The sequence below is a fragment of the Hylaeus volcanicus genome, chromosome 3 (genome assembly GCF_026283585.1).
Source record: "Hylaeus volcanicus isolate JK05 chromosome 3, UHH_iyHylVolc1.0_haploid, whole genome shotgun sequence".
Taxonomy (NCBI): Eukaryota; Metazoa; Arthropoda; class Insecta; order Hymenoptera; family Colletidae; genus Hylaeus; species Hylaeus volcanicus.
In genome coordinates, this window is record NC_071978.1 from 29,743,231 (window position 1) to 29,758,975 (window position 15,745).

Consider the following 15,745-nt stretch of genomic DNA (forward strand, 5'->3'; position numbering starts at 1 on the left):
CGAGCCTCAGGGACTGGAGCGCCGACGTTATCCTCGACGACAATCGACGACGAGTTTCATCTCGACGAATAAGCTGATCGAGACGAGCATCGCCGAAAAGCGATATTCAAAGTTAGATGCTTGAAGAGAGATGGCCTGTACCAGCAGGTACCGTTACTACCTGTTCCTCGCAGCATCTCCCGTTTTATCTCCGTACCTACGCGAGGAGGAGAAGGACGAGGAGGCCGCGATTCTCTCGAGGAACCCAACTCTCTTTGTTTCTGCCTCTCTCTATCGGCCACGGTGCTTGTTCCTCTTCGACGCGATCACTCTCTTCTGCCGCCTCTCACGCACCGCTTCGCGAGGGCCGCGAAATTTTGAGTTCGATAACCCTGAAAACGAGCCGTTCCCAGAGAAACATTTCTTTCGTTCCTATCGTTTCGACAGCTACGCTGGAGGCTGCGAAACCTTCCGAGCTGCTCGTTAACAATCACTGTCAACAATCGTCAAACGTTAACGGTTACAAGCGTTGTTAGCACTTCGCACCCTAACGCGCGATTTAATCGAACGAAGTAGTCGCAAACATTTGAGTGCGTTTGGTACGAGTCAACGAGAAACTTATCAATCTAATTAGTACAAGGATGCTATATACCGTATCTCTTTACATTTGTATTAGTTTCTTTAGATTTTACGTATACTTACGTGCCAATGAACCTCCTGGTTATTTGACACTTTGGTTGAATCCTACTTGTCGCTTCTGTTGTGAACGGTTTGACTGGGCTTCGGAACCTCTTCGGTGGCGATCTACGGAATAAAGAATTAAATGTAAATTAAATGTAGTCGGACGACGTAAATCTTAACAAAAATTCCAATGGCGCTTCCATTCATCTTGATACGGTAATCCTTTTTATGGAAAAATGTTTTTTTTTTTAAATGGCACTTACAGCCTTCTTTGCGTCCAGTCTGCGACCTCGATATGGTCGCAAATTGGTCCTCGAGCTAAATTGAGTTTCACATGCCTTCTCGAAGGCATCGGATTCAAATACGATGATAGCCCGTGGAGATTTTTCTCGTTCGAGGACAATCGAAGGTTAACGCATCGGGTACGAGAAAATTTTCATCGGCTACAAGTAGATCGTAATACATGGATCGTGACAAAAAGGTATCGATCCGCGATAGCGTGGTACAATTACAGACGCGCAGAGATCGTTGTCCTCTTTGAATGTGAGCTCGCGTCTCGAGACGCCTACCAACTCCGATCGGAAAGTCACCTGCCGCATACCTTTTGCTTCGTCGCTGGAGGCGGCAGCCTCTCTTTCTCCGAATGGGGGGGGGGGAGAGAGAGAGAAAGAGAGAGAGAGACAGGTAGGTGGCCCGTGAAAAAAGATTCGCTTTCACGAAAGTCTGGACGGTCTTTTCATTTTTCCGTGTCGCCTCGTGGTTCTCTTCGATACAGAGCGTGGTACAAAATGGTGGAATTTCTAAGATAAAGGAAATATTTAAATAAAAAGAAGGATGTTAGTTCTATGTAACGTAGCTAATTGAACGTCGAAACACGATGACCCGAGCGACGGAAAATTGTATCATCGGGACGGTTAGCCTACATAGGTGCGATCCGAATGTTCCTTGGCCAAATTCTTGGCACGCTGCACGGTTGCACCGTTGCTCGAGCTGCTCGCCGATTTCAAACGATTCGAGGGCCTCGTTACACTGGCTTCGTTTACGGAACTCCAGCCGATGGTTCTCCAAACGATCGCCGGTCGAAACGTCGATCGTCCTCGATTCGACTCGCATCTCAGTTAGACGGCCGACCCGATCGATGGTAAATTCCGAATTCTCGTTCATTTTGTCCCGTTCGAACGGTCGTATCCTGGTTGTTGCTAATTTTATTTTTTCCCAGGTCGCGTCGCACGGTGAAATGCGTGAAATTGTTGACAACGCGGGAGGCGAAAACGCGCGCACCTTGCGCCTGCTGCTCGCTCCAGCAACCCAGATCTCCGCGCCATGGAAATGTACCGTTAAAACGTGGCACGGACCCGCAGCCGTTACTCCTGTTCGACGAATCGTCGGTCACCAGGAACTCTCGCTCCCCCTCTGTCACCGACGCCCGTTCTGACCGATGGATCGCAGGATATCCGGACGATTCCCCGCGGTAGACCCTATCGGAGAAGCACGGAGCAACGATTTTTCGCGCGGTCGTGCTCCGAAGGAAGATCGGCGACAAATGGGTCGATGCGATCTCGCGGAAGAGACAACCGTGAGTTATCGTTGCGGAGAAAGCGCCCGTAAGGATGCAACGATCCACCTTTTTGTCGCGTTTCTTTCGTTATTTCAGGCAACACGATTCGCGAAACTTCGAGAGACGGAATAAACGCATACGGAATAAACGGATTCTTTACAACTTTATGCTTATATTTCGCGGGCTTTCGAACCTTTTCGAAGTGCTAACGCGAGTTACTTTTTTTTTTTCAGGGAGTTGTGGCAACCGTCCAAGGATTGGCAACGCGTTCGTCGTGACGAAACAGCATTCGACTGTATCGATGAAAAAACTTCACGGTTCGCGGACTTCGCGATGCCGATATCATCCATTATGCTCGCGAGTTGAGCCGCGATAAACGACTTCCGGCGTACTTCTTATGGTGCTGCTCCATATTCACGTTGCGACGCGGTTCCACGAGCGAAAGTACTTCCACGGCTAAATTATTATCGGCACGCGGTGCGGTAGCAGGAAGAGCTCGTCCTTCGAGGATACAGGAACACTCCGAACGCGGAACGGTTAATAATTCGTAACACTGTCAGTGTCGAGACGGGGGCCAAGTCCCGCGACCTTGGAAGACACGAGTCCCAGGACCTCTCGAACGACCACATTCCTCTTATGCGATGTTGAGAAACTACGCGTAGGAAGTGTTCGTCGAAACTTTGTCAGAGTCTGCGTTATTATACGGAGGACGATTTGTAAAAAGTATTCGAAACGATATCTTTTCGATGCACAGCCAAGCATTGATTTTTGCGCAAATAAGATGTTACTCAAACGACCCGCGTTTTATCGCCCAGGATCGAAGTTGCAAAATTGTTTAACGGGTCGCGACTGTCGAAGTGGACCAAGTGGTAACGCGAGCGGAAAACCTACGCTTGTGTTACTCACTTTTGCTCGCTGAATCAACGATCCCGATAAACGCGCGCGTAACATTCTCACAGTCGTCGCCGCTTTCAAACTTGGGCGTCTCGCTGCATTGTTGCGCGCCTTTTGCATAATTCGACTTCCGGCATTCCGAGGTTTTCGCCCGCGTATCCACGAAGCGGCACGGTTTTGTCGGCGAAAGTGCCTATCGATGGCGTATGATCGACTAACGACGACGGCAGGGAAAACGTCGACGATCCAACGAACCGTCCCTCGGACTCGCTGGCCTCCCTCTTCGACGCGTGGTGGATCTGCGGTTTTGCGAAAGGGGCCAGTGGTGCGTCGGATACGTCCGACAGGATTACCCGCGAGTTCTTATATCGGTGAGAAGGAAATCGACGTAACTCGAGTATCGCGTTTTTATACCGGCGATCCCTGCTACTGGGATACCAACGGCTGCTTGATTCTCATTAATCTTCGATGCCATTGACTTTGGTTGGACGCGTTGTGTGAAAAAATCGCAAAGAAAAAACCCCCGCGCGAAGCAAGGACACGCCGTATCGCAAGTGCACAGGAGGTACGCGGACTACCGAGGCCGATCGCGAGCACTATTCTTTCTTCTCCTACGTCTCGGGACGGCGAATGAGAATTTTGTGGCTCGTCGGGACCTCGAGGTGCTCGGCTTAATAAGGATCCTTTGGAGTAGTCGACGACTAGACGCGGGAAGACTTCTCCGAGACGGAACAGGGAGAGGGTAATAACAGCGATGAAGAAGAAGGCACTCCGAGAGGACGCCTCCGGCACTTTTCTCCTGGCTTAATCGTTATGGAAAGTCGGAGGATAATATGGGACGTCGGCGTGCTGCAGAATCTTGTAGGATCGCCGCGTAGCCGGCATTCTCCGCGAACCGAGAGAAATAAACGAGCGACTCTGAATTTATTCCACGAACGCCGAAGTGAAAACCTTCTGTCCTCGTTTAATCAACGGTAAGACGTAAAAACTGTCGTATCGTCGCGTTGGCTCCGAATGCTCAGGATTCCTCGTTTGCCGAAGGTGCACGAGTATGGGATAACGCCTGTCTCGAAGAATCGCACGTAGTGGTGTTTATTCCGCGGATAACGCCGAAAATACGCATTTCTTCGAAGCGGCGAGGATAATAATACAGGTGTACCGCAGCATCTCGTTGGAGCAGGACGCTCCGTAGCCCACATTGCCGAAGTAAGCTGCGGTGTCGGTAGCGGTGGGTTCGAGACGCCATCGCAGCGTTTCGTTGCTTCGAGCGCATACCCGTGTCTGACTTTTTTTTTTTAAATTGAAGGAAATTGAAAATCTGGAGTGATCCGAATTGATTGAAAAAACGTTTTATCTAGAATAAAACAGTCGAATAAAAAAAAAATAGATGTATTTACAGTAGGTGTGTCGACTGACATATCGGAAGATAAGGATGAATATTTTTGCGTGTAACGTTATCAACGCGAACGTTATCTAAAAAAATGTTTTCGGTGAACGTAAAAGCACGTGAAATCTCTCGGGTGCGAATTCTACAGGTGTATCTACACGCGCCGTTTCGAGGTGCTTTTCCTTACAAAAATGTCGAAAGAACGACCAATTCTTCAGCTAGCCAGGCGTACGCGCGGTTTCTCTTGTATTTGAAATCTGATATTTTTTTGCGCGCAGCAAATTCGCAAGATACTTGGTCTTCGTGCGAGCAGCGAATCGAACGGGGAATCGCTGCACGCGGAGCGGGATGAACGGATGGGCGCACCGTTCGCGGGTGAAGGAGGTTGAGTGAACGTGGGACACGGGCAGACAGAGAAAGGGAAAGAGATAGAGGGAGAAGGAGAGCGATGTAGAGAGCGAGAGATAGAGAGAGAGGGGGAGAGAGACAGGAGACGGTGTTTGTAATCAAAGGGGCGATCCGCGGCGCGGCGTGGAAGAAAGTCAGCCTACTGGCTCGGCAGTCCGGCACGGCGCGTTGTCCCGAATGCACGTCGAACCATCGATTTCCGCGTGTCGTGGCCACGTGATCGCGCAGTTCTCCGCACCCGTGTCAACCGGCTCCGTTTCCACGCGGTTCCAACTCCGCTACGAACCACCTACGTCGATCGAATCGTGTCGCGACAACCGAACCAGTCGAGCTATCGTCGCGTATCGCGAAACGATCGCGCGGCCTCCGCCAGCGGAGATCGAGGCTTTAACGGTATCCGAACGCGCGGACAACTCGGTAGCGGAAAACCGGGGATCGAAGGTCGACTCACGTGGCCAGAGTCACCGCTGGATGCACGCACAGGAATACGCAGTCTCCTCGGCGATGATAACGAGCCTCGAATGAATGGTAAGTACCGGTAATCGACATGGGAACTGGCGCGAGGAGTTTCTCTGCGATTACGTCCGAAGAAATTGCGAGGAAGTACGGATTTCTTTCGCCGCGGAGCCTCGACGATTCGGTCGGTGTCGCGTATGACGACGATAAAGAGGATTCTTGCAAATGCAGCTACGAAATTAATCGAATTCGAGCCGAAAGTCGATGGAACCGAATTAGTTCCAACGCGGCGTTAACGGAGCGCTGATTGAACTATAGTTGTATATAACGATCCTTTCCGTATAGAAACTTTGCTTTACTATAGAAGTTATTTACAACTGAAGCGACGATCGATGGTATGCGAACAACACCGCGATTATTATCATTATTTCAGGCGATACTCTTGTAAGCGTTAGACGCGACGGATATTTAAAATTCATCGCAGCAGGTGGAGTACACGCTCGATAGCGGGCATATTGGACGGGACACGAGGCCTCCCGCAAACCGCCGGTACGCTATCGAAGGAACATATTTCTGTTGATCCGTTTAACGGGACGCGATTCTACGGCTTCGATGAACGTCATCTCGATAGGAAATGAGGAGAATGTTAAAAGTAACCTAGGGTACGATTTGATGCCACGTTTCCCGTTTCTCTTTCCCCCCAAAATAGTTGCAGATTTCCCGATCGGACCAACTTCCTCGCGACAGGAGTAAAAGATTGCCGATAATGCGGCGATCGACAAGAAATCTCTCGCGAAACCAGTTTTCGACGCAACGGACAGCGCGGGGCCTTTGAAAGCCGATGGCATTTCGCGCTTTTTATCCCTGAGCGGAGAGACGGTGGCCCCGGGCTCGCTCTCTCTCTTTCTGGCTCCTTCTCGCTCGAGCCGCGATTTCCTAGCTCCGAGGTATTCCGAGCCGATGCATGGATAATTATTCCCGATCCCCGTGAAAGTTCGACCGCTCGAACCTCGACGCTAGGAAGCGCCGCTTGCCAAACAAACAACCGTGCACGCGTTGCGATCCCTTTCCTATTGCCTTCTTTTCAGCGCGCGAGTAACGCTCCGATGTCACGCTGTTGCTCCTAATACGTTCATTTTTCCTTCGTTTTGCGCTCTGTTATACAACGCTTCCGTGTACGCGGCCGGTTTCTAAAGCCTTTAGACCGACTTTGGGAAAGCGATCGGTTACTGGGTCATTCTACGCGAAATCGGACACTTTTCGGCGGAACGTTTCGTCTACTTTTTCGCGATCAAGGTATCATTTCTGTAAATGGGAATGGTCCATTATGTTACGATGACGTTACAAAATGACGTTACAGCTTAGCGCGGTGACTGGAGTCTGGTAGTTGAATCTATGGCAATGACTTTCCAAATGCTATATCGCACACCAGGGGGTCACGGAATCCGCCAAAGAAGTCTAATCTGCTCCTAAATGTGAGATTCCTAGATTCATGAGAGATTCATCTTCCACTGGTGGAATCAAACATTCTAACCCAGAGAAATGTAACCTCCAAGCATTCGTTTCGAAAGTTTAGCTATCGAGTACACGATACAGGTTGTAGGTGTGACGGTGACTATAGACACTGAAAGCAAAGTTTGGAGGACAACCGGTGGATCGAATGGAGTTAACCCGCTAATGACGAGGTAGCTAGCGTTGTTGGAAAACATTTGCAAAAAACCCGTGGAATGTTTATTTGTCGAAGCAGGCTCGATTGGTTCATTTGAAATTTTCGAATTCCCAGAATAGTTTCAGCGAACCGCGAACGCGTTGAATTCGATGACCGGACCAAACTGGACAGGAAAATCGCTACAAAAGACGAGCGGTAAATCGTCTTTTGCCGCACGCGCGCGTACGCGGACGTTGATGGAGCGAAATGTAATTTAATGCCGTTTTTCCAGCCGTCGCGACGAGTGCACCAAGAATAACCGGGATTTAAAGTAATGAATGGAACACGCTGTCAAAATGCGTGAAGCGTGACGGAGAACGCCGTCGTTACGTAATTCTGCCGCATTGTAGCGTCGTTTACGGCTGGGAAAATGCAGAATTCCTGGGGCGGGGGGGGGGGGGGGGGGGTTACGAACCTCCACTTAGCCGAGTGTAAACATTTCCGCGCGGAACGCTCGATAGTTCCGAATAAGGGCGACGACATCGCCTTCGCCAGGAAATCTGTGCCAATTAAACCGCCCCGCGCGCGTTGCTTTCTCGCGTGGCTAATCGCGTCGAACTCATCGAATACCGAACACTTTCGACGCGTTTCCAATTGCGATTCCGCCTCCGTGACACGAGGCTTATCGGTCACCGGTGGAATCGCGAAGAGGCGACGGAGAATTGGAACTAATCGAGCGGGGCTTAAAACGGAATGCGTCCATTCGAGTTAGACCGCGCGAACGGAACGGCGCGGAGTTGTAGGTCGGCCCGAGCGGTTTATTAATTCGGAGCAGGTTTAGCTGTCCCGGTTGTTTGACAAACCGATTACTCGTTGGTAATCGAGCCGTGCATTTATTAGGATGCGGTACAGTTTTGGGTGTCAAGGCGGTTGGGGCAGTTAGAGGGTTACTCTTGGAGGGCAAATTCCGAGCAATATTGCGCTAATTTCCTCTTTGGAAGCCTTTCACCACCCGGGAGTCACGTTTTGCGTAACGAGTATAGTTTCATTTGTACGGTGAGAAAGTTTTGGAAACGACGATAGAAAAATCGCGTTGGAGTACGTAGGCAATGCGGCTGGTAAATAAATGATCTAGATGGTAAAGCTACCCACGGACCTTGTCCGTGACTAAGGTCGCACGAAATGATTCGTAACGCGTAAATACTTTACCAATAACTGCGGGAAACGTGTTAAGTTAGTCGTCGTCTACGCGTGTTCGCTACTGGTTTACGGTTGGTTTCCGATAGAACGAGGAAAGACCGTGGGTGGAAGAATCTACGGAACTACGAAAGGAGTTACGTTTACTATTATGTACGTGCTTGGTTTACACCAGGCAAGTGCTCTCAAACTTCGTTTCTGTGTCGCGTGCACAGCGAAATGATGTATCCGGGGCAGATTCGATCGATCGGGCGCATCTCGCGAATCGGAACACGGTTTCGTAATATTTTCACGAGGCTGCTGATGCCGAGTCTTGAGAGAGCCGGCATATCGGGAGAATGTGGCGATCGGCCCTGCGGCTACGAATTCCGTTACGCGCACTTGTTTGGTTCCACGGCTTCTCCCGTCTCCGTGCTCAGCCCATGAATATATTTTTACCATGGCCACGTCTTCGGGATCCATGGCCCGAATTCGCGTATCTGGCTGGCAAATGACGCACGATTTTTTCCAACTAAAGAACGCCACCGTTTATTCTTTTATTTCCTCTTACTGTCGAAGGAATCCCTCGACGTTTGGAGAGTCCAAAGAAGCCACGAAACTTTCGTAATTCGAATTCTGAAAATAAGTGGGAGCCATTTGACAAAATCACGACAGCGTGAGACGATAATTCTGCGATGGCAGGCTTCCGGTATCGAATGGGATTTCAGAATCGCGATAGCGCTCGCCGAAGAAAGTCCGCTCCTAGTGCACTCGATTATTCATGATCAATGACGTAGAACCTACTCCAGGAATCTCGAAGTAACCGTTAACGAGGGACCTGTTGAGAAAGCCCCCTAGGTTCTCTCGACGCCGCAGGTATCTCAATAGTCTTCGCAGCCTGTTAATTTTAACTACGCTCAGCGATCGCGGATTTTATCGCGGGAACGACTATCCGCACCTGTTAGCGTTATTTTTGCTATCGCGGTCACTCGCGATAACTCGAAAGGACGAGTAGATAGAATCGTGTTTCGGCGAAACTACCAAACGATTAACCGTAAAATAATCGTTACTTCCTTGGTAATTACGCACAGATTAAGCCTCCGCGATCGTTACCAAACGTAAATTGGTTTATCGTAAAGGAGCACAATCGTCGTTTAAGAAGATTTAAACGACGTTCTTCAAGGTAAACAGGTGGTTTCAAGCCTTCCCTCCGGTAACCAGGGAAAACAACAAGCCAATTACCATTGCTTGGAAGCTGCTTTAAAGTCCAACGAAGCTTTCGTCTGAAAGACTTCAACGGAGAAGACTATTTCCAGGTCGAGGTACGATTTTTTCGTATCGTGTAACTTCTTTCGATAAAAACCCGGGTTGCTCGCGGTAAAACACGTGAATCGGACATACGTTCTCGCAGCCAACCAACAATCTACTTATCACGAGCACGAACGGTCGTTCGAATTATGTTTTCCGCGGCGCAGCGTCGAAAACAGGGAAAACGGCTTATCCTGAAACATCGCGCGGGTCCCGGCCGTCTGGATGTTTCACCGAGTGATTTACGAGGTTGAAGGAAAGACTTTCCATTCTCGCGAATCACGCGAGATGGTTGTCGTGAAAAGGACCGCGGATATATGAAAAAAATGGCGACCGTGATTCCAAGACAGCAGTCGGAGGGGATCCCTTGACGATCAGCTGATCGGCCGGCAGTGACCCCGGGTCAATCTACTTTCTACTTCTCGCATTCTACGGAAATCGGAGGCGGTAGGCGGGCGGAGGAAAGAAAGGCTGCTCGCTGATATCCCTGTTGGGGGCGAGCGTACTTTCTCGCGACGAGAGGAGCCCATCGTACGTATCGTTAGACGAATCGGGATGCCGATGAGTGAAAACGAACGGAGGCGGTGAATAAATAGTCGCATCACCCCTCGAAGACTTATTGCCAGGGACGTTGCGGGAATCTCTCCCGGCTTTCTGGAAAATATTCTCTCTATCGTGAGAACAGATCTCGCGAGAAAGATCCGTGCCGGGCGATTTTTCTCTTTCATACGCGTCGCACGACCTCGCATTCGTTAATTAACTTTCCAAATATATTAGCTCGAGCGGAATGTTCTCCATCGATCTTTTAGGTCAAAGTAAACGGCGATTTGTTACATCTATACAAATAAAAATGAAAGCCCTGGCTCACCGACTCACCAACGCCTTGGCTAAACCCTTGAACTTAGAAAGCTGAGTTTTTGCACAGAGGTTTCCTTTATGATGTATACAAGAAATAGAAAAGGATATTTCGACATTCAACCCCTAAGGGAATAAAAAGGGGTTCCAACGTAGTATTCCACGCGGGTGAAATCTCGGGGCGCAGGTATGTAGTTTATTATCGGTAGCTGCGATCATCGATGTATGCGTATGAAGCAACATCGCGTTCCAAACACAGATTCTTTTAACTAATTTCTTTCGACTGACATCTACGCGAACGAGGCCGTAAACGGAAGCCGATAAACGGAAGCTGCTACGTAAAATAAAATAAAATTTGTCGATTCGAAGCAGGCTCGAGACGAGAACGCGGGCATCTCGGCTCGGCGCTGATACGCGTCGACGCGTATTTTATATTTGTTCGCACAATTTGCACCGTAATCGTATTGTAACAGTACATGGTCAGACGAGGAAACGAGCAGGTACGTGCAGAGAACATGAAAGTTCCACGCTAAGTTGGTCACGCGAGTCAGCCGGCGTGTAGTTGAAGATCGCTTAATGACCGTCCGAGAGGATCTTCGTGCTACGTGACACAGTTTGTCGACGTCTATTCAAAGCCACAGGTTGACGACAATCCGCGAGATTTCCGCGCGTACACTCCAATTTCCCTCGGCTTTGGATAATCGTGCATCGACAGCGTCGAGATCAGGGGTCGGCAAACTTTTTCCGAGGAGAGTCGAATAGTTTACCGAGCCTTGGTCTAGATTCTGGATCGCTATCGTTCAACTTCTTTAGCAGCCAAGATGTCATCGTCGTAACTTTTCCGTTAACGAACAAATTAATTTCTCGAATCCCGACCATTGCCGCCATAAAATTGGCGCTCGCATTCGATCGTTTCTTACGGGGCATCGCGCTAACCAATCGAGTTAATGGAGAAAGCTGCGCAATAATCTCGTTCGACGACTCGTTAGAGAAAGAAACGTTTGCTCCGTAAAACTGACCAAGTTCGCACGAACTTGTAAGAAAACTTGCCCGTCGATTACGACACCGATTGTCTACAATGGCGTGGACCTGCTTTCAGGGAGTGGCCAGCATTCCGGACTGTAAAGATCAGCAGTGGGGTTGCGATGAATGGAACGCTTTGAGATCGATCCGGAAAATGGATGTCGCCAAGAACGCAACGGAGGATTTCGTGACGGTGGTCAACGTCGAGGGCCAGCCACCGCCGGAAAATTTTGTCACCGTGCTGTCCATCGGCAGCGAGAAGAAGGAGGACGAGCCACCACCCACGACCTTGACCAAGAGCCAAGTCAACGGGGTGAATGGGGTTAACGGGATCGACGGACCCCTCGAAGAGGAGGTCGAGGTGTTCAGGCTACCTGGAGAACGGCTAGGATTTGGACTGAAGTTCGAAGGAGGAAACAAGACTTCGGAGCGGGTCAGGAGGCTGTTCGTTCAAAGCTGCGCGGAGCAGAGCCCTGCGAGCAGGGCTAAATGCTCGTGGGGCACCTTGGGAGAGGGTGACGAGGTAAGAGGAAGATCGTACGTTTTTCTGGTACGGAGAGTTGCCAAAATCGTCCCGTTTAACCATTTAGCTTACAATCGTCGTGTCAGAAACATGGTTAGTCGACCGGTCCATATTTTCCGTTTGGATTCGATTTTTCTTTGCAAATAGAGGACGTTTATTTATATGAACACATTCGTAGCAGCTGACGTAATTTCGCGTCACTTTTAATTCCATACTTGGTCGTCGGTGATGCCGGTTACCGCTGACGTAATTCCGTACGTCATTTCATACTTCTAGGAAGGCAGACGACTACGATTACCGCAAATGCCCAATAATCCAATAACAGAGAAATCTAAGAGATACGATTCAGCCAACTCTCTCTTACCGAAACGTTTTAATTACACGAACGATAAGCTTTCCGTGTCACGCGACAAGACGCGATTCCCGCCTCCGATTTTCGAGACCCACTTCCTGCGTAACGATTCCCAGGAGAACCCGTGCAAGAAACAAGCATGTCGTATCTCACGTGCTCACTGGTCACGTTAACCGCGTCTCTTTTCCAGGTACTCTCGATAGACGGTGTACCAGTGACACACATGACTCGGCTGGATTGCGTGAGGAGATTGAAGGAATCGCAGCTGGTTATCAAGCTAATGGTTAGGTGCAGGGGAGCGCTCAGGCCTGAAGTTGTCAGCGCCGAGAAAAAAAATTCCCCGGAGAAGAGCAAGGTGCCTCCGGAACTGCCGTCGGCACCTCCGCCGGTTCCGCCGCGAAAGTTGAGGCAAGCTCGAGGCTCTGCTGACGGCGAGGCCAATCCGAGCCCGGTGAAAAAGTCCTGGAACGGGCACAGATCACGGACCAGCTCGCAGAGCAGTTCTCAGAACAGTTCTCCTGGATCCCACCCCGTCGGTCAACTCGACAGCAAATCTAGTACGTACGAGAGTTGCGAGTCCTCGCCTAAGAGCAATGGCTCCACCCAAGAGACCCCGAAAGGATCGCCGAAGGAACTTGCGAAATCCAAACAGGTTCGGTTCAAAGTTGAATCGTTTAATCGTTCTACTTTGTTTTCTCTCTGTCTAACATATATACACTTGCAGGAACCTCCGGAAGCGATGGTGTACTTGGACGCTAGATCGCAGTGCGGCTCAACGCACGGAAGCACTTCCGACGACACGGGTAGCTCGATGTCCACGGTGATCGACCGATTCTCGACGTCTGACCGAGTATCGACGATCTCGACCACCTCGACGGCTTCCACCACCTCCGAACAGCCGGGCGAACTTTCCTACAGGACCGATCACGAATTCGATCGATCGTCCGACCGCGATTTCCAATTGTCCAAAACGATCTGTCCGTTCGAGACCTTGGACGGCGACTATTCGTCGAATCCGCCCGACTACCTGCTGCGTCGGTTAGCCAACTCCGAAGCGGTGACCCACGTCGAGTCTCGAGGAGAAGTCGAGAGGATCACCGCGGTGGTGGCACCTAACACGGTGCTGATCGAGGAAACGATCACCTTTCAGCCGCCGCTGAGCTTCCAGGACGCGCCGCTGAGCTATGGTCACGAAGCCAGGCCGGATCTCTTTTACACGGCCGATCTAGCCGCCGACTCGACGACGCATTTCAGGCCAATTAAGGACGATGTCGAACTCGTCGAACGCGTGAACGGCGACCACGAGGAATTTCACGCCACGGAAACCTCGCCAACGTCGGAGAAGCTCAAGGAAACACCCGTTGGACGAGGCTCGGACAAAACCCCGCCGCCTCTGCCGGCTAGGAATCACGTTAACAGGATCGCCGTCAATCAATCAACCAACAACGATCGCCAGATCGAGCCACGACCGCGGAAACTATCCGACTCGTCTACCACCGAGATAACCGATAGCCAACATGACGCACCTGTTCTACCCCCCAAGCCATCGCCCAGAAGAGACGTCAAGGTCAGACGGAAGAGACCACCACCGCCACCTCCTCCACCCACGGTCGCACCCCGAACAGAAGTCAAGCCTCCCTCATTGCCAGAGTTCGAGCAAGCGAGTTTCGAGCAGCGGGAACCCTCGAGTCCGGAATCGAACGTTCCTTCTGCGAAGATCCGCGACACCGTTGTCAAGCCGAAACCCGAGGACAGGTCGAAGATCCTGGAGAAAAACGATTCGCCGACGTCGCTTAAGATCGTACCCAACGAGACGAACTCGGACGAGAAGAGAACCGACGAAACGGAGGACACCGAGTCCACGGATAATTACGAATCTCTCGAAGACGATGGATCGCACAGAACGAACAAGGTACTGGAGATAATCGAGATAAGGAAGGCGAAAGCGTTGTCGCCGACGACGAATTCTCATCCGCGAAACGAGACGGATAATTTTAGCGAACAATCCAAGCCGACGGTCGACGACGAAAGAATCAACGACGACGCGGAGGAAACGAAAGCGGAGATCGCCGAGAACTACGAGAGACCTAAGCCGGAGCTTAGAACCGGAGTCACGATCTCGACGGAAGTGGAGGATTCGGGGGAGGAAAGCGACGAGGCCATCACGAGATTCAACGATTGCGTAGACAACCAATACGAGGGACAGCCGTGCAAAAACGAAAACTCGGCTGGTTCGCGAGACATAGATTCGCCGTTGCGCGAGAACGACGACGAAGAGTCCTATCGATCCCTCGACGACGTCCAACGCGATCTACGTAATTCGGTGGCTAATCGAAGCCGGGATAAACGAGAAGATATCGAAGACGAGGACACGACCGACGAAAGCGACGACGACGATTATTACTGGCAAAGTAATCTGGCCACGATCGGCGAAGAAGAGGAAACGAATTCGCTCGAGTACACGACTGCGTAAGTTTGTTTCGCTACGGTGTTTTACTTCGGGCCGTAAACAAGGAAGTATCGTTATCGAAGGCGGATAACAGGGATTTTTTGAACGTCTAACAATCGCCGTTAAACGTGTTCAACATCTCGAAACCAGTTTCCAAAAGAAAGAATAAAAGGAGCAGCGTTAATATGCAACACGGCGATCCCTCGCGAGAGATACCTCTTCTCGCTACCTGATTCGCTCTGAAACTGGTCCTTGTTTCTTATTACCGGTTATCAAAGTGTACCATCTACTCAATTTTACTGGAATAAGTTTTTCTCGCCGATCTACTATCTCATCTGTCACGAGGTGTTTGCATAAAACGCGGGACCGACCGTGCATGCGCCCAAGTGGGTTCAGATTTACAGTACATTAATTCGCAACTATTCGGTACAGCGAGCGGTAGCGGAATGTATTTTTTAATTGTAAGCAAAGCACGCTTTTTGCCTGAATGTACATACCTACACGATTTATACTGTTGCGAGTTCCATGGGAGTAGACAAAGTTCGAGTTGGTTACAATTTCTGTAACCGATGGACTAATTCGAGTCCTCTGTTTTTACAGAAATAAAGAGGGGAGTGACAGCGACGCGAGCGGTATACAGAAGCTAGAATGCCAAGAATCATCGACGAACAAGAACGACGCGTTCAGCGAAAAAGGTAACGTCATTGATATTCTTCAGGTGACTGTCTCGAGTATTTTGTAAGATAATTAAGATAACGACAGTAGTCTAGCGAAGAGCAAGAAGGAACATAGAAATTGTCAACCTTTTCATCCTTCGACTTATACACGTCTAAACGAAAAATAAGGCACGGAGAATTTGAACCCACGATCCTCGGATCCACAGTCGACCGCTTTACCTACGCGACCAATCCCGTACCCTACGTTTCGTGTTCTTATTTGACTCCTTATTGTTGGGTATGGGAGGCGCGGATACTACACTCGGCTATCCTGAATTGACATTAATTCGCCCTCGAATGTCCGTTTTCTCGGGTTTCGCGTCTCAACAACA

General features: G+C 50.1%; 1 protein-coding gene and 1 long non-coding RNA gene across 2 annotated transcripts in view; both read left to right on the forward strand.

The window, feature by feature from the left end:
• The first annotated feature begins 980 nt into the window (after positions 1 to 980).
• LOC128873889 (uncharacterized) lies at positions 981 to 4,639 on the forward strand. Its single transcript, XR_008456512.1, has 3 exons — positions 981 to 1,801; positions 1,880 to 2,236; positions 2,452 to 4,639. It is a non-coding gene; the product is annotated as an uncharacterized LOC128873889 (long non-coding RNA).
• Positions 4,640 to 5,006: 367 nt separating this feature from the next.
• The window catches only part of LOC128873635 (uncharacterized), a 42,275-nt gene continuing 31,536 nt past the window's right edge, over positions 5,007 to 15,745 (forward strand). Inside the window, exons 1-5 of the mRNA XM_054117334.1 lie at positions 5,007 to 5,435; positions 11,450 to 11,896; positions 12,439 to 12,900; positions 12,973 to 14,717; positions 15,298 to 15,392. Of these exons, the coding sequence (XP_053973309.1) occupies positions 5,433 to 5,435; positions 11,450 to 11,896; positions 12,439 to 12,900; positions 12,973 to 14,717; positions 15,298 to 15,392 (2,752 nt within the window). The 5' untranslated portion in view covers positions 5,007 to 5,432. The remainder of the gene's footprint in view (positions 5,436 to 11,449; positions 11,897 to 12,438; positions 12,901 to 12,972; positions 14,718 to 15,297; positions 15,393 to 15,745) is intronic.